The sequence below is a fragment of the Mus caroli genome, chromosome 10 (assembly GCF_900094665.2).
Source record: "Mus caroli chromosome 10, CAROLI_EIJ_v1.1, whole genome shotgun sequence".
NCBI lineage: Eukaryota > Metazoa > Chordata > Mammalia > Rodentia > Muridae > Mus > Mus caroli.
In genome coordinates this window covers 115,714,943-115,734,469 of record NC_034579.1, presented here as the reverse complement: position 1 = coordinate 115,734,469, position 19,527 = coordinate 115,714,943, and the positions used below count along the sequence as shown (strand labels likewise).

General features: G+C 37.2%; 1 protein-coding gene across 6 annotated transcripts in view; it reads left to right on the top strand.

Moving 5' to 3' along the window:
• Positions 1–19,527, top strand: part of Usp15 (ubiquitin specific peptidase 15) — a 90,880-nt gene that overhangs the window by 18,212 nt on the left and 53,141 nt on the right. For 2 of the 6 annotated variants that reach the window (XM_021173675.2, XM_021173674.2), the window contains exons 3-6: positions 2,900–3,030; positions 7,457–7,583; positions 10,309–10,454; positions 15,042–15,103. In XM_021173675.2, coding sequence (XP_021029334.1) covers positions 2,900–3,030; positions 7,457–7,583; positions 10,309–10,454; positions 15,042–15,103 — 466 coding nt within the window. Of the gene's footprint in view, positions 1–2,899; positions 3,031–7,456; positions 7,584–10,308; positions 10,455–15,041; positions 15,104–19,527 lie in introns of those variants that run through there. The other 4 variants (XM_029482893.1, XM_029482892.1, XM_029482891.1 and 1 more) reach the window with 2 other exon arrangements.

Here is a 19,527-nt window from a genome sequence, read left to right as displayed (position 1 = left end):
AATTAGTCCATTGTAAAACATAAATAATGATTACTGTAACAATAGAATCTTGACAGGCAGGGAGGAGATTACAGAGCCACAGGGGGACTTCTGGAGTGATAGATGAGTTATCATTTCACATTTGTGTAGCTAGGACAGAGCTTACCTCTGCTTTGCCCATATGCTTGTGGCATGAGACACGGGTTCCTTTGCCCCTGCACCATATGACAACCCTGGAAGCAAGTGCAATAAAAGAGATCAGAAGCTGTAGAGAAAAATACCAGGATTTGAGATGTAGAGAACTAGCAGAAGAGTAAGATTGTCTTGAAAAGGTCCTGGCAGCTGGAACACATAGACACTATGTTACACTTGTATTGCACACGGAGGATCATACTCTAGGAAATTATCTCTTACACAGTACAGAAGAACCAAGAAGTGGAATTTTCTGGCTATACTACAACCTATCCTTGAACAAAATTCATTTGCACATTCAGATCAGAGGTGCTTTTTTGACTGTGGAGCCATGTTTGAAAGGCCTGAGTGAGCTCGTTAACATCGTCTAGCCCATGCTTGACAAGTGAGAGGCCAGCATACGGGACTGTGAAGATGAAACGTGAGCCTCCATTCTGGTTCATCATGCAAGGGACAGTAGGGCTGAATTCATAGATGTGTACAACCCAGACTTAGAATTTGTGACTCCAGTGTGTTCTGTCCTGTAGAAGGATGTGGCTCTGTTAGCTCATTACAGCCACTGGGACCTCTGCAAGTGTAACCTAATAAATTTTCTCCTCTGTTAAAAAAATTACCAATTGTGTAATTTAAGTAAATAGAGTTTATTTTCAACAGTTACATCTCATTAGACACAGAAGTGATAAATCAAATGGTAATCCCTTCTCTTTAATTTGAAAGGTGTTCTCTACACATACACACACACACACACACACAAAGTGGTTATTTCATTCTGTCTATTCAGTATATTATTATGTGAATTCTGTCACATAGACTGTTTATCTAAACTTAGATATATAGAAAATAACACATGAGTCTTGATTTTTAAATTCTTCCAAAGTTTTCTTCAGCTTATATTGTACTTATATGACAAAGCACATGGAATTAGAATGTATACATTCATGTTTGAATTCAGTCTCTGCAAATGTGTGTTTATTGAAGCTTGGGTAACTTATCTCTTGGTCTATTTGCTAGTGAAAATGGAACTATCTAATTCTTAATGTTACTCTGAAAAAATAAACGTTGAATAAAATACAAGGATTTTACCCCTCCTCTTTTTTTCTTCCTTCCAAGCTCAGGTTGTCCTTTGAACAGAATATACTATGTAGCTGATGACCTTCGTTTCCACCCTCCAAGTGCTGGGAATTAAAGGTGTGCACCACCACCATGCCCAGCTAATAGCAAGGTTTTCTAGACTATAATGCTCCATCCATTGCTCTTGATTTTGTATGATTACCCTAGGCAAGTTACAGTCAGGACACCCATCCTGCAAGGCTGTTTGAGAATTCACAGTAGTGTGTCTGCCATAGTTACCTGCTGTGCGAAGTCTCATAGTATGGCTTGCTTACTTAGCATATGTCATTTTCTTTGATCCTCAGAGTTTCTGACAATGCATTCCAAATTGTATTTGCTGACAATTTAAAAGTTACAATCACAGTTAAAGAGGCTATGTATAAAATTCATACTCAGGGCTGGTCAAACAGCTTGGATAGTAAAGGCGCTTATCACCAGGACTGAGGTCATGAATTCAGCCATTAGGGTCCATGTGGTTGAAGCAGAGTGCCAACTCCCACAAGTTGTCCTGTGACCTCCCTCATATGTGTGCCGTAACACATACGTGTATGCGCTACGCATACACAGTAAATGTCATCATTTTTAACTAGTGCTCATTTTACTTCTATTGAAGAAAATGTAAAATTCAGACATTGCCAGCTTTTGTTTCTATATAAATAAAACATACCTTTCTCAAACTTCAGAAATCCACAGATGAATTGTAAAAGAATAATATTCTATTACTCTCTTGAGCTTTTTTTTTCTGTAGTAGTAATGTATTGAAAACATGTTCCTTCCTTTGATGATTAAAATCAACTCGGGGCAAGAAAATCACCTTTAGATTAGTTGAGCTAGTTTTCTTTCAGTACTTTGGAACCTCAAATGACCAATTAATAAATGAGTCCCAGAATGGGACAGTGACATTGTTCTGACTTAGGAAATTATTCCTAGGTTTCTGCCCTGAATTATACAAAAGTTGTGAATTTAGCTTAGACATTTTAAAGCATCTCAGAACTAAAGTCTGACTTCTGTGTAGCTACCACTGCTTTAGCTTCAGGGATGGCTCCAAATTGTGGGTCTCCTGGAATCCTGTAGATGCTTTGCAAAATAACTTTTTAAAAACCTTTATCACGGTTTCCAAGCTCCCATATTTTGGAGTCATTTACTATGTTGTGAATTTGATATCAGCAAGTCTGTACTAATTCTTGGGAGATTGAGGCAGGAGGATTACAAATTCTTGTCTAGCCTGGACCTCATCACAAGACCCTGTCCTAAAAAACAAAAGTTACTTACTTACTCATGAATTTCCTACACTTAATTATCTAACATAAGAATGGCTCCCTCTGGATCACTGATACTCAAATATTTGAGGAACCTCTTCTGTTGGTATCTTAGCTAGTATTAATGTGTTAGTATTTTAGGAATCTAAGAAAATCCTTTGTAAGTTCTCAGGCAACAGTTTATATTGAAATATGTTGATTTGAACCTTCTTGGAGTTTTTTTCAGAGTTCATTATTGTAAATACCTCAGACTGTGTTCATGAGTCTCAGTATTTATGTCGTGGGTAGCCGTGCATGTGGGCTGAGAGCTGCGTGCTGTGCTGTCCTGCTCTGTGCTGAGTTTATTTCTCCCCTTGTAGATGGCGACGCACAGTCACTTAAGGAGCACCTTATTGATGAGTTGGATTACATCCTCTTGCCAACTGAGGGCTGGAATAAACTTGTCAGCTGGTACACGCTGATGGAGGGCCAGGAGCCAATAGCAAGAAAGGTATGTTTGAGAGGTAACTGAGTATAAATATATTTCTGTTGAGTAGTTCATATCGGTATTTCAATGAATTCTCAACCCTTCTTAACTTACATTGGGAGAAAAGCCAGAAAATCTTTCCTATGCACTGGATTCTTATAATAGCTGACCACAAACACAGGAACTTACCTGCATTTTCACCATTCTAAGGACATAACAATGCATGTGATTAGCTGATTAACACAGAATTAATGTCATCTTTATTGTCCAGTTGAGGACATAAGAACAAAATGCATACACTGCTTTTTTTTCCTAAGATAATTTAAAAAATAAACTAAAAGTTGAAGTTGTTTTGGAACATAAGATATTTTTAAAAATGAAAATGTAATCTTTCAGTCTTTTTTGATGTTTTACAATTATAATTTAGAGAAATGAACATTTTTTTGGAATAAAATGGGCATTCCTCCTATAAAATACAAAATTTCAAGCTAAACGAGGTAACCATATATATCTATTGAATAATTTATTCTGGTTTGTATAATATAGGTCTTTTTCTTTTCTTTTCCTTTCTTTCTTTTTTTTTTTTTTTTTTTTTTTTTTTTTTTTTTGTCAATTTTGGAGAATTGAATGCTCTGACCTGTTGAAGGACAGCCTACACCCATGAAATGGCGCTGGAAGAAAACTTCATTTAAAAAAAATGGTTTTTTTTTCCTTAAAATTTTTTTAACAATTTCCTATGTAGTATGTTGTAAGTATCTTTAGCCTGCTGTCCTCTCTCTCATCCCCGGAACTCACTTGTTACAGGAAATGCATCTGTTACGTTTCCTTACCAGCACATTCCAGTACCTTTGTAGCTAGCACATTGGATGCTACAGACTTCAGTGTGAGGCTAGACCTACCAAGCAACTTGTTGACATGTAAACATCCTTAGTCTTTCTAAAAAGATGGACTGAAGTGTGGTTTTTGAAAACTATGGAAATGAAAGAGCAAGGAAAAAGAATCAAAAGTTCACACAGAATGAAGAAAAGTTTGAGAAGTCTGTCATACATTTGTTCTTAATAAAGTGAAAAATTTTTTGAAAAATGCAAATTTTCAACATGTAAATTTGAAGTGTTAATATACACGAAGTTGTTTGGATGCACCTTGGTTAGAGATGCGTCATTCCTCCACATTGAATGAGCAGGCCGTCGTGCATCCTACCCATCCAGAGAGAAGTTGTTTTAAGAAATAAACACTAACTTCTTAGAGTCCGTGTCAAGCTCTGAGTTTTATCAGTCTGGTTACATTAACAAATCTATGATGCATAAAGTAATTATGTATTGGGGACTCACTCAGTCTTTGAAGTATTTCAACTTCATTGTCAGGCGCTCGGCCTTAAAAACAGACTGATCAGAAAGCAGGGTAATAATGAGAGGCCAAACTAGAAAAGTAACAGTAGAGAGGGGCTCCATCGGAATCCAGCTAACTGTGATGTTAGACTTAGTAACAATTGAATAGGTGTACAAGGTTATTCAACAAGACCCCAACACTTGTGAAACAATAAGTAATGTAATGCTCTTTACATTTCAGTGTTGTGGTGACCAGTGAAAAGTGAATCTTGAAACCAGTTGGTGTCAGTAGAAAATATACAATGTAGAATTTACAGCAAAGACCTTTAAAGTCTTTAAACTTCACAGTTGTACTTGGTGTGGTGACTAAGTCTAATGTGCATCTGCGTCACTGAAGCAGGTAGAGGACTGCCTGACGGACGAGGGCAGCTGAAGCTGCTTCCACACTGAGAGAGAGAGACCACATCTAGTCAGGAAACCTCTGTTTCAGGCTGCCTCAGACTGAAGAAATATAAGCACATCAAAAGTTCACAAGACAGCAAGTTACTCCTCAGCAGTGCTAGGATACACTGTCCTCAAAAAAGCATAAATCAAAGAAATGGTTTGCCAGCAGGGACAGCGGAAGCCAGGAAACAGTGTATTACTCTCAGTAGACTACAGGACAAGAACTGTGGCCTAAAGAAAGGAGAGGAAGAGAAAAAGACCTTAAATTCTTTATCCTCCTCTCTATTTTTCTGATGCTAATTCCCTAGTTTTAGGATAACTGGTCTGTTCTACTCCTGCTGTGATATATTTTAAGATTAGCTTACACACACCTGCAGTTGTATTTTTTTCTCCCTTCCCCACTCTGTGCTGTGCATAGCAAGGCTGTGCAGATACTCCAGGAAGAAGCCTACCTGGACAAAAATGTGGATCAGTTCTAAATGAGGCTTCAGATGATGGAAGCCATAGCCCAGGGCTTGATAGGAACTCATGAGAATTCTCACCCCAGACAAGCATAGCTTAAATCTACAGGTTCTTATCCTCAGAAATGATGTGGGGTGTTATCATGTAGTGGTGGGTGGCTCATACTAGTTAAGTTATCTGGGTACTGTAATATTAACATAGCAAGAACTATGGCTTTGGCTACACGGTGAGCAGAAAGTATAAAACATGAGTATCAATAAAAACCTAAGCGGCCTTAAGCAAACTGAGGAGAATTTGGGATTGAGGAGAATACCAATATACTTAAAGAAAAAGTGGGGAAGTCTTGGAAACTAGAGGGATATAACCTTTGCAAATGTCTCTACTGTAAACTGAAAGATTAAAAACACTATGTCATGAATTTAGTGATTTGCCAAAGTAGTGTTCAACATCTACTTGTATTGCCTAGAGTCCTTGTATAAGGATAATAAGCTAAAGATGGAATCTTAACTATAACAGAGCAATAATTTACTAGCTGTTAAAACCAAAGTGTGGCCTGTAACCTTACCATGGGAAAGTCATAGATATGTCTCACAGAAACATTTGACAAAGTCCATTAGACATTAGGATGCCATACTTAATGACAGTCACTGAGAAGCTGGTAAAATATCCGGGGTCATCAAACTCCCAAAAGTAATTATCCAGTGTATTTCCAAGTCCCTAGTTAGGATTAAGCTAGAAATTTATAATGAAGAGATATTTGATAACCCCGACTACCAGCGGAGAGACAAAAATCATAATTTAAACTAAATGATAATAAAAATACAATTTAAAAAACGGTTAAAAAGCCTACTCTGCCTCCCAAATACTGAACATTGCAATCTGTGGTGGAGTGGGGCTGGCTTCAGCTCCTTGCTGACACTCTGTCCATTTCTACAAAGGAAAAGAAAAGGAGTGGGCAGTCACTGTGGGGGTGTTTACAGGTAAATACAGATGTCGAGAGGAAGGAAACAGCAGCAGTCCTTTTCGAGTTAAGAAGTGGACATTTAATTTTAGTAGAGAGATGTTGTAATGTAGACCTCAGTACAGTGACATGTAATTACAGTGCAGTATCTGAGGGCTTCACTCAGCTGGGGAGGCCCAGGCCCACATTTGTTGGAGCAGTAATGTTTGGTTCCTAGTTTTTTAATTATTAATTAGCTACAAGAAAGTTATTAAAATTCCATATATTGTTGTATCCTTTATACTGAGCATCATTCTGTGTAAGAGATTTAAAGCATCTTAGTTGAGTCAAAATTTAAGTTTTACACTATGAATTGAGCCTATTAAAATATGAGATAGGTAGTCTGTTAGACTGTTTTAAAGATTTGTAACATAATTAAGAGAACATATCCAAGAAATTAAATTCATGTTGGATTATACAGAAAACTTCAGATAAACTCTTTTATAACCGAAGTTGAAACAGTTTTTCCTGAACGTGAAAGAGGAGTTTGTAATTCCTGTGTCGAGTTTGATATGAGGCTGCTAGTCTGCGTAAGTCATTGGAGCCTCCCTTTGCCATATCTGTCTAATGTATCATGTATCAGGCTAATTACTATTTTCAGAAGCAGTGTTCATGACTGAAATCCTGCAGTTAACCTTTAGAAGAGCAAAAGGAAATACCCGTATTTACAAGGTGAAACTAAGATGAAGCGCTTTATCACTTTATGCTTGATTCACTCGCATGCTTGACTGCTCCTTCATTTGCTTGTGTGTTGTCGTAGACTTACTAAGTAACATGTGAAGGTCAGACAAAGCCAGCTTAGAATGAAATGGAGAGCTCCATTACAGGGCCAGAGCTGTCATTTTAAAAGACGTATTTTAACATAAATAGTAGTGACAGACCTCGTAGATACAGTTACATAAAGCACAAACGTACTTACAGATACATGTACGTTTTCTATCTCAGCATTGTATGTGAATTGTACAGAGAAAGCTTGTGTACAGTCATTTTGATTAAACGAGTAAGTTTATTGTGACATACCAAAATATTAACAGATTAGTAGAATGCCTTTCTAAACTGTTAATGTTTTAAATTATGATTATACTTGCTAGCTTTATTTCCTTGGCTATCTGTAGTCTTTTCTTAAGCTTTGTTAAGAGATGTGTTACTGTGAGAATGCATTATATTGATAGAATTCATACTAATTTGTTTCTTTCTTTCTTTTTTTTTTTTTAAGGTGGTAGAACAGGGTATGTTTGTAAAGCACTGCAAAGTAGAAGTCTACCTCACAGAACTGAAGCTCTGTGAGAATGGGAACATGAACAATGTTGTAACTCGGAGGTTTAGCAAAGCTGACACAATAGGTAATGGAGGCTCCCGTCCCAGATGGCCACTGCTTTAGATGTTCAGTTGTGATTCTTGGTCATAGGCTACTGTGGTGTTAGCGTTTTGAGAGGCTGTTCATAAGCATGGTAGCATCTCAGCTTCCTTGTATATGTGTCTTCGCTTACAGTGGGCTCGCTTGTTTCTCACTATGTTTAGTAAATGAACTTAATGTTTGTGCCACTTTTAATTTAAGAAAACCAAATACATTTTAAAATTAGCATTTGGGAAGTTGCATGCCATAGTTATAACAACAAAATATAAATTTTAATCCAAACTTGGTAAAGGATTAAAAGGAAGGAAAAGCCAGGCGGTCTTTCCTTCACTGCAGGTAAGGAGCTGAGGCCGCAGGCTTGGTGTTATTATATCATATTGAGGGTTTGTTCCTGAATAAGTTGAAAAACAGTCAAGCTCTCAGTAGACCTACTTCTCTGTAGCCATAAAAAAAATAAATGTACAAATACTGACAGTGAATTTAACAAATTAAACTTTGTAATTACACATGTTAATTTGTATGCTAATAACTGTGAAATGTTCATATATGTATGTGATATAAATAGATTTTATTTGCCCCCATTAGCCTGTCTTCTCCTATTACCTTTATAATGCACAGTGCTAACAAATAAGGACACATTGATCTTCAAATAAAGTATTTTTTTAAAAAATAGTAATACCAGTGATCTCATTGGAAATACAAGCCAGTAAGAGCCTGTACTCGCAGTTGTAAGAAGAAACACTCTCAGGCAACGGGACCAGTTCAGCAAAGTAGTAATAGTAAATTGTCATGTTCTTGGGCGACGCCCAGCCCCAGCTGCTCGGTCAGGTGTGGTGTCCCCAGCATGAGCTGTCTGCTGAGTTAGCCCTCCCTCCAGTCACACAGCCGCTGGGGACCTGCAGGATGTTCTGGCCACTGTGGCGCGCAGAGGCATGTCACTGGCTGGGTCAGGCTGCTGAAAACTTTGTCCCCATCACCTGCCCACCACCTTTTGGCTCTGGGAAAGCCAGCTAGAGATCAATAGCCAAGTGGAATGTAAATAAGCTACATTTTAAGTAATCATAAAACCTATAGCAATCTATAAATCTTTATTTTAACCAAAATGTTATAGAAAATCTGAGTCCATCAGAAACTTTTGTTTAGGCGATTATTTTACTTACAAACTCCAGAAATCAACTGATTTTAATTTCTACATTGAAAACAACCATTAGGAAATTTTTACTTGATATACTAAATAAAAATTTACAGAGGATAATTTTGTAAATATCAGAAAGCTTGATCTGACACAGCTTTTAACTCAAATACTTTAGATATCGTAACGCTGTCTAAGGGTACAGACATTGAATAGATGTCATAAAATTGTAAATGAACTGAGTTTTTGTATAACTTGAAATTTCTTACTCTTTGAAATGGATGTTTTCCAAATTGCTTAGAATTAGGATAATAAGGAAAACATGGATATATATACTTTCCCCTGTGGTCTTTTTAAAACCTTGATTGAAACTGATTTTTTAAAAACTTTACTAAATTGTCTACCCAAAATGAGAAAATTAAATTTCCATTTTTGTGTTGCTGCTAAATTAATAAGGCACTCTGCTTTCAGCTTGTACTGCCCATATGACTTACAGTAAAATAACAACAGTGGCTGAAACCCTTGTCTTTGGTGGTCACCTTCTGAGTGCTTGTGTGGTACTGAGGTGGCCACTTGGAGGTAAAACGCAACACTATATACTTGAGGCCAACGGCTAAGAACATAATTTGTTGTAAGGTTTCCTAAAAATTCTTGATTAATAAAAATTAATAATTTATCTAATTTCCTGGCTTAAAATATTTTGCTACTGTTCTATCCAACACTTTTACTTACCATTTCAGCTATCTCCAATCCTCACATATGCCTGCTAAGAGTCTTAATCATATGTAAAGTTAAGCTTTGTTCCCCTGCTGAGAAGTCTTCTATGTGATGTTCTTCCCTGCCTCAGTAATTAACTATCTTCTCTTGCAAATAAAAACCTCAGGTGCACTGGGCCAGTGATGTGGCTCCGCAGGGAAAGTTGTACTTGTAGTCACACGTGACAGTCTGTGTCCAGAGTTTCCAGGGTAGAAGGAGAGAACCAACCCAGTCAAGTTGTGTTCTGCCCACAGTGCCCGTGCATGCCCATGCCCCCGCACACACAAATAAGGAAACACACATAAGTGTATCAGTTGTCTTCCTGTCTAAAAAAGAAATCTTTAAGGAAAAAAAATGTGATATTTGGATGTTTTTTTACCATCTCACACATAACCTCACAGCGGAAAGCGTTTGTTTCAGTGTGAGATAGTCTTCAGTTGATTGCATTGTGAATTCGAACATTTTCTCCATTGCTGGTATTTCCTTCCCATCGTTTAGTTTCTAACTCCTCCAGAGTCTTAGAAATACATTGATTTTATATTGTGATAAAAGTTTACCCTGTGGAACAAATTATATTTTAGTGTTAGACAATTTAATTCTTCCCTCTTACAATGTTAAATTCCTCAGATAATCATGTCAGTGTTAAAATGAGCATTTCCCCAACAGCACATAGAAACCATTAAGACAAAGCTTTTTAAATTTTTTCTTACATATTTATCTGGTTTTTGCTATTTTATCCTTATTTTAATAAATCTATAATGTTTAGTCTTGTAAGAGGTTAGCTCTGTACTGTACTTACATATCTTCCCTCCTTAAATCTCAGATACGATTGAGAAGGAAATAAGAAAAATCTTCAATATTCCAGATGAGAAGGAGGCCAGACTGTGGAACAAGTATATGAGCAACACATTTGAGCCACTGAATAAGCCAGACAGCACCATCCAGGATGCCGGCCTATACCAAGGACAGGTATTCATTCATTAGCAATCGTGTTTTTAAGATTTATTTTGTTTTATGTGTATGTGTGAGTACCTGCATGTATGTCTGTACCACATACATGCCTGGTGCCCATGGAGACCAGAAAGCAGCGTTGGATTCCTTGGACCTGGAGTCACCCGTGGTTGTAAGCCAATTGGGTGCTGGGAACTGAACTTAGGTCCTCTGCAAGAACAGCAAGTGTTCCTAAAAGCTGAGCCATCTCTCCAGCTCAACAGTGATGCTTATTTTAGATGCAACTTTTTGCAATGAAAGACTTTGTGGGTGTTGTGTAGTGTATGGTCGGTTCTGTCTCACGCTACCTCTTTCTAACTCTTCTCCAGCCTCCTTGGTCAATAACAGCAATTTCTAATTTCCTTCTTGCACTTGGAAGCACTTTATTTCTTAAGAGTGTTTTCAGTAACAACAGCTAATGTTGTAAGATCAGCAGATTTCCTATAAAGGATCAAATAGTGGTTTTGTCTCTACTGGCCATACATGATAAGGCCTCTGTTGCAGTTGTAACTCTCCCATATTAACAGTATAAAAGTAGCTGTCTGTGATGCATACACCTGCGTTACAGTAAACCTAACGGAGCTGTAGGCTATGTGAACCTAGTTTGCCCATCCCTCTTGGGTCTATCAGCTCTCAATTTCTTCATCTTCCCTTATGATATAATTTTTAAAAAATCAATAGATTGAGAATGTAGGATATTTAGTTACAGTGAGGAACTGGTCCTACCTTAGAACTATCTCTTTATTTCTGTTCCTGTCCCAGCACTTACCTTTCAGGCTCAGCACATCTTGCTACCTCTAGTTTCTTACATAGTCACAGAGTCCTCCTTTACCGAATTCATTCTGAAATACAAATCTAGTTATTTGCCTTTCAGAGATCGTTTCTGCGTCCTGAGGGATTCTGAAGTGCAGACCCCTTAGCCAGCATGCGGGTCCTGGTTGAGCCTCTTGTCTGCTTGTCCATCTGTAGATTATTCTTGTCTTTTGGTTATCATAGGGTTCCTTTTAAATGCATTATCATCTGCCTGGTGTACCATTCTTCCCACTTCCCTGCATCTATCCAGGAAAATGTGTGAACCATTCCAATGGTCATGGTAGCCATCTCATCCCATTCCGTAGGTGCATCAGATCACATTAATTTACCTTCAGAGTCTAACCCAGGGGTCATGGCGCCTCTTCAGCTGTCCCTCTTTTTCTCAATATCCATTGATCTTACTTTAAAGAATTTCTCCCTTAATTTCTCTATTACTAGTATTTTTAAAAATATACTTAGACTATAAGGTTCATGCTTTGATTAGTTTGTTTTTTAGTAGCTAGTACCTAACAGAGTGACTGGTGATTTAGTGTGTAGATGGCTTTCTTTACCGGCTTATTTGAAAATTATTATCAACATCAGTAATGTGATAGAGTTATAAAAAACTCAGAGAAAGTAAGATAATTAACTATTAGTAAATGCCTGCTATATGTCAAGTTCTACTAAGCTAGCAAAGAGCTAGTCCAGTGTGCCAAGTGTTTGCTATGCAAGCGTAAGGACCTGAGTTTGATCCCTAGCACTGGAGCGATAGAGACAAGCAAAGCCCAGGTTCCAGTGAGACCCCATCTCAAAAAACAAGGTGAATCACTCCTAAGAGTGACACCTGGCATTGCCCTCTGGGCACACATGATGTACACACATACGAGCACACCTGAACACATACAATTAAAATCTTTCAAAGAATAAAAGAAATGGCGCTATTAGCCATATACCTCCCTCCAGAATCGCAAAAACTTCAAAGCAACGATTTTCAAACTCATTTCAGCCATTATATTCTTAAGTGAAATTACAAAATTCAGTACACACAGTAGGAAAGTTCCTGATGGAAGATGAAATCAGACCTAGTCAGTCTCCTCACTGCTGAGTCCCCTCCATCCCCACCAGACACAAACCCCTGCTCTGATTACCCACCATCTGTTGGTACTTGAAGGAAGCATGCTGTTTGAAATGATGTAGAGTTCATTCATTCAATGTTTTAATAGCCTTATCTAGTGGATGTTATTTTCCCAGACATAGAGAAAATGTAGTCTTAGAAAGTGAAAGAATTTGATGTTCTTCATAAATAAACATTAGTCAAATTGAAGACTAGATTTGATGAGAGAATTAAGCTAGTTTAATGAGAGTAAATATTTGTGGCAACTTCTGTTCATTTGGGAGGAGGTATGATTCAAAGAATATACCCTAAAGTTTTCAGAATAAAAGTATTGTGCATGTAATGTGAATACAGAGACCAGAGAAGAATATCAGTGTCACCTTCTCTATGTTTACCTTATTCTCTTGAACCAGGAGCTCAGTATTTTGAGTTCCCAAAATCTACTTTTCTCATCCCAATACCCAGCCCCTAGTGCTGGGGTCTAGGCACATACAGTCCTGCCCAGTCTTATTATGTGCATGCCGAGCATTTGAAATCAGAGCACACAGCACTCCTACTCACTGAGCTGTCTCCTAACCCACACTGTATTCTGCCCACTCCACTCTTACTGTAGGTAAAGCACCTTCATTACAGAGACAGACAGAGTGGGATCTGAGAAGTGGCTCAGTGCTTCGGAGCGCATACTGTTCTTGCAGAGGGACCTGAGCTTGGTTCTCAGGACCCACATTGGTGACTCACAGCCATCTGTAATTCCAGGTTCAAAGGATTCCAAGCCTCTTTGGGCCTCTTCGGGTTCCCGGACTCATGTGTACATATCAGTACATATACACAAAAATGTACATTACTTAAAAATAAACAGGTAAAAGAAAGTAAGAGAGAAAGAATATTGATTTTTTTTTTCCCCTGTCTCCCTTTAAGTTTTGGATTTTTCAAAAATTTTAACTAAGCAAAACTACTCAAAAACTGATACATTTATATAAAGGAGTGAATTTAATTACTTCTTGTGGCTTATTAATACTATCTATGACTATAAAATATGGAGTTTAAGTAAAAGTGCTGTTAGATATTGAAATGTTGCTAAACAATAGTAAATGCTAACTGGGAGTTTCTAATAGCTGAAATTCTTTGTTTTATACCTGATTTAACTCCTCCAAGTGATCATAATATTTATGTATATACAGCTATAGTTGATAATGTGTCACTGTAGTTGCAAGTTGTAGTAAAGAAAATCTTAAGCTGTGAATTACTCAAATGCTACTTACTAAGCCTTGTAAAGCATATACTTGCACGTTGAGATGATGGTTAGAGAGTTCAGATGGTGCATGACTGGTAGGCAGAAGAGGAGAGAGATCAGGGGTAGGTGCCTGGGCACTTACTCTTTGAGAGCCACACACACCCCACAGAAAGCTTTCCGAGTATGGAATGTGTTAGTTAAAGACAACTTTAGAATTTATACATCTATACCCGTTACATTTCATCTGTTGTATTTTATGACTAGCGTCAACAAGCCAATTTCTAAATGGTTTTGAAGCACACAGTCCACCAAAGAATATTGCTGTAGTATGTACAGTACTTTGTGAATTGTAACTATAAGAAAAAGTTAATGAAACTAAATATGTAGGATATATCCAAGTTTGTAGTTAACTATATTTCAGTTAATGTTTATTGTTTTGCATTATAATTTTACCATGAAAATTTAGATTTTTAGTTCCTTGTTAGTAATATCACAAACTTCTTTTAAGTACTTTTAAATGTTTTCTTCCTTACATAGACAGATCCTTCATTGGCACTACAAGAGGGGCTTCTTTATTAACCTAAAATTTAAAGGAAAGAGCTGGGATGTTTTAAAGTAGCTGTGTTTGGCATAGATTCTATATTGACTGAGATGGTTTTTGCCTGCCTGACACATGCTGCAGCAGGGAACTTGAGTGCTCATAATTTTATTATGAGATTCTTCTCAATGTGCCTATCAGTTGTGTAGTAAAAGATTTCATAATGTAAGGCTGGCAAGATGGCTCAGTGGGTAAAGGCTCTTGCTGCCAAGTCTGACTCTTTGAGGTTCATGCACACTAATGGAGGGAGAGAAATGACTCCTGCAAATTGTCCTCTCACCTTCATCAAGGCACATGTATGCCCATATATCATGGGTGCCTAAACACATTGACACCTATGCACACTACAGATAAATACATAAATATAATAAAAACAGTTCCAAAAAAAGATTTCAGAATTCATATAAATAATATAAATGAACACTAACTTCAAAGCCCAAAATAAATTATATGTAATGTATAGTTCAGAATTATTTTTGCCACAGTTTCTCAGTATTTGCTTAATAATAATTAAATTATCATATAGCCAGTGATAGGGCATTTGTTAATTGTATAATATATGTTACAAGTATAAGTACAATTTAAAAGTATACACTTTAAACGGAAACGACGTTTATTCTATTACTTGGCTTACACTTTCTTAAAGTTAATAGAACCAGTGATATTTTCCCCTTTTTTCTTCTTCACTATCAATGCTGACTTATTTCAGAGCATTTTGTCTTGTGTCCTTTAAATAATCGGTTACTGTAGTCCTTATCCACTTGTCTCCTGAAGCTGTTCTGCCTTCATAGCTGTGGAAAAACACCCTTTGTTGTGTCGTGTTTGCAGGTGTTAGTGATAGAACAAAAAAATGAAGATGGAACGTGGCCCAGGGGTCCCTCTACTCCTAAGTAAGTGCTCCTCCTTGTGGTTTATTGCATGATGTTGGGTCTCATTCAGATGCTGAAGTCCAAATTATAGCAAAACCTAACTAAATTGCAACAATACATACATTCTTCATCTTTTACAGTTCACTCTTGGGACATCCTCTAAGCTTATGCTTGCACTTAGATTAACGTGTTACAGATTTCAAGTCTTCAAGGTCAAGTAGCTTTTAGAATAAGTTACAGTGTAAATCAACGTTGCGTGGTCTAATATAGTCAGATCCTTAAGCACTTTGTTACATTATCTTGGGTATTTTTGTGATGTATACCTGTTTTTTAAATGCTTCTTTATGAAAGGCAGTCTGGGGCGAGAGTAGTGTTTTTATTATACAAAATGTTTTAGAGTTTAAGTGAATAAATGAAGATAATATCTAGAATATTAAGAGTGCTCTTGATGGTAAACAAAGGAAGAGTTGAAAATGTTAAGATTATCAAAATGTTAAGATTATCAAAAACCCTTGATCCTGTCTGTATTTCAGTACATAAACTCCAGCTCTCTGAGAGGTCACCCGTGCGTCTGTAGTAGTGATATCTCTGTAGTGTAAAGGGTGTGTACACTTACACGATGGCTCTTCTGCAGACACTGTGCTCAGTGAGAGGAGTGAGAGCTGCGGACCGCTAGCTCCATAGCCGTTCAGCCTTAGCTTACTGTCAGGCAACTGGAGGACATTTAATTGTCCATAACTCTGAATTTCAGGTTCTCTGATGAGGGATTGGAGATCTGAATTTTGAAAGACTTTAAAATAGTGATTTGTAATTAAATGAGTAATTTATTGTGTGCTGATAATAGCAAATCTGTAAAAGAGAATGGCTTGCTACTTGACTGCAAATTTTCTTCTAAAGGAAATGGCACCTGCAGGAAGAGGTCCTATCTTTTTTATCTTAGGTGAAGTGTTGGTGTCGTTATTGTTGTTGTTCAAATCTCTTGTGAGTTGCTTCCTAAATATATTAACTACTTAGAGGTATATATTGCTCAGTACTCTGCTTAGCTGAACATAATAAAGGGTCTAATTTAGAGTAAAACTAGAAGTCTTAATAGGAAGAGTTAAAAGCATGTGAGTTGCATCATGGATATCTTAACAGGTAGAAAATCGGAAGTTACACACTTTTATAAACATTCATTTTAGTGCTTAATCAAAATCCTATTTGTTTTTATCAATTAGGTTTATATTGTCATATTTTTACTGAATCTTGAAACAATTTTAAAGTAATAAAATTGTCGTCTATTCAGATATCATGAGCTCTAAAGCTTGAAAAACCTTTTCTGTATAAATTTACTGAGTTCTCCTGGCTGTTTTCCTCTTATCATTTCCTCTTTTTAAAATCAAGAGATTGCCTGTGCTGACCTTGACTCAGGAGCTCACGTAATTCTCTTATGTCAGTTTCCAAATTAGGTGGGGGCTACACTCTAAAGACCCCAGTCAGTCCATATCAGTTTTCCATAATCATTGTCATCTGTTCACAGAACTAAAGTCGAAAACAGTTTCTCGGTACCTAATATACCATACTTATGTAATTAATCCTGATAGACCATACTCATGTCATAAATCCTGATGAATGAAGATGTAATAATGGAGAGGCATGGAAGTACAGTAGAGTATCTATTAGTTCAGTAAGGATGCTAACAAAAATTTTAGTGCTGCTTAATGTAAAACATAGCACTTCACTGTAATGTATTGTCAAATGACTATTTGTCAGAATATAAAATGTTTAATATTGCACTTGTGTATGAAAGGAGTCTTAGAAAGCTAACAAAAGAAAATTCTCCTAGCTTAAGAAACCTTATGTAGCCAAAATCAGTAGTAGTAAACAGTGTATTTCCTTGTGAAATAGGAACACATTTCAGTTAAGACAAAGGATAGATAAATTCACTATTGGCACATACTGTGGAAGGGCCTTGTAACACTAGTGACCAAATATCTCGATGGAAAGAGCACACCAAATGGTCATTCAATGCCAGAGGATCACCAGTGTCTGATCAGTGCCAAATGATCAGCCCCGAAAACATACATACAAGTAACATATGAGCTGTTTGCATATACATATATATACATAATAATTAATGATGAAGCTGTGACTCTGAAGGAAGATAGGGTACCTGACAAGGATTGAAGGAGAAAAGAGCAGGGAGAAATGTTGTAATTACATGATAATTCAAGGGAAGATAAGTAAATCATCTCGGTGTGCAGCCCGCCGAGAGCTGGAGAAACTAAGCGCATTGGCAGATTATAAGTCAGTAGGCCTTTTCTGTGCCCAGGCCAGCGGCCTTTTCTCGGTAGGATGACTGATAGGGATTTTCAGTTTTATGGATCATATGATCTGCAACTTTGCTGATGGGGCATGCAAGCACCCTTAGCATTGTTACCACAAAGTTGTACTTGTATTACAGTAAATTTTTATTTATATATAAACAAAAGGCTTGAATTTATTTTATGATCCATACTAATACTAAAGCATGTAGAAAATAAATTAACAAAAATGGTTAAGGATGCAAAAATTTATCTGGTAGATAACTGAATTAGTACAATAGTTAGTAAAAGACCTCTAATGCCACACTACCCAGAAAATGGGGGTGGAGGGGGACAGGGGAGCCATAAAACAAAAAAAGACAAATGGCCTGGAAGAAATGGGTGAGCTCGGAAAGACCATTTTAAGTCAGGGCAGTCGGTGGTTTAAAATATCAGGATATTATTCTTTCTAAGAGTATTCTGGGGTTTTGTTTTGTTTTCTACTTTTGTTTGCTTGCTGTTTAGAGGCATGTCTTAGGGTTTCTACTGGTCTGATAAAGCACCATGACCTAAAGCAACTTGAGGAGGAACTCAGAAAGGAATCAGGAGGCAGGAACTGGAGAGATGCTGTTCACGGATGCTCAGGGCTTGCTCAGCCTTCTTGCTTAGACTGTCTTGTGACCCCTGCTCTAGTAGCCCGCATCAATCCTGAATCAAGAAAATGTAACACAGTCTGCCTATAGGCAGGTTCTACCAGCCCCATTTGGATCATTATTGAAATCGTTAGCATTTGTGTTAAACCATTTATTTTTAAGTGGCACTTAAAGAGAAGAAATGTTAAATAATATAAATATTAAGGAGAAAACATCATTTTGCTTAAAACAGCTAAAATATGCATTTTAGTTAGCATGAAAAGCAGCCCAAAAAATGTTAGAAATCTAAAAATGTAAGTACCCCTCAAATGTGATTTAAAATTTCATTCTAAATATCAACATACAATTTGATGTTTTAATGTGTGTGTGTGTATACATATGTATAATAAATTTAAAATGTTCCATGTTTATTAGTTGCTTTAGAACTTAGATGTATAATCCATATTTTGAGTATACACTGTCTTATACTTCACAAAAACCAGTCTCTTCCAGTTTTACCTGTAAAAGTTTCCTCCTAAGTTTCTATTGTGTTCATTGTGTCTGCTTTTCAAAGACCCTAGTGTTAGAGAAGGAGCTGTTGTAGGTGCATGGGTGGCTAAGCTGTGTTTCAAATGAGAAACTGTAAGGTAAGATAACTGTGGGCGCCCTGCGGTTCCTAGAACGCACAGCGCAGCCGTGCAGCTGAGCTAGAAAGCACTCTGTTCCTGAGCTGTGGCTTCGAGGGTGCCAGCTCATTTAACATGTTTGCCCTTATAATTCTCTCTGTATTGCTTCACTTAGGTATAACTGTCTCATAACACTTTAAGTTATTATTAAAATTACATAGCACAGAAAACTAGATTGTTTTTCTGAACTAGTAAAAATTCTTCTTTGTGAAAATAACATCATAATTTAATACATTCATTTTTATTATTTACTAAAAAAAATCCTGACAAAAATGTGAGAAGGTATTTAGAGGGAAGAAGTTGAAATGTGATGGTTCTGTGCCTCACGGACAAATAAACATCAGAGGAGGTCATCAACAAAGCGTGTGTGACTGAAAGATAAACTGTGCCAATAACTTTTGTTTTACATTGTGAGTGATTTGCTGCATGTTTGTATGTGTGTCATGTGGGTGCCTGGTACATGCAGAGGTCAGAAGAGGGCATTGCACAGAATGCCCTTGGGATAGAAGTTAAGCAAGGTTGTGAAGCCCTCTGCAAGACTGAGTGCTCTCAGCTGCTGAGCCTGCTTTCCGTGACAGTAATTCTTACCGCTGCATTGACTCTCTGTTCCTTATGGTGTTCTGATGAACGGAATTCTGAAACTATAGAGCATAGACTTAATCTAACGTTGTAGTGTTTTCATATTTCTGCTAGGAAAGAAGAAACACTCTAGGTAACACAAGTGCTTATCACCTTCTTGTTGGGATACTTAGTAAGCATGGAGGTGACTAGTAATTGTCTCTGCTTCTCTGCCACTGTATAAAGTACCTCCTTGAACATCTAAGAGAAGAAGCCGCATTGTATAA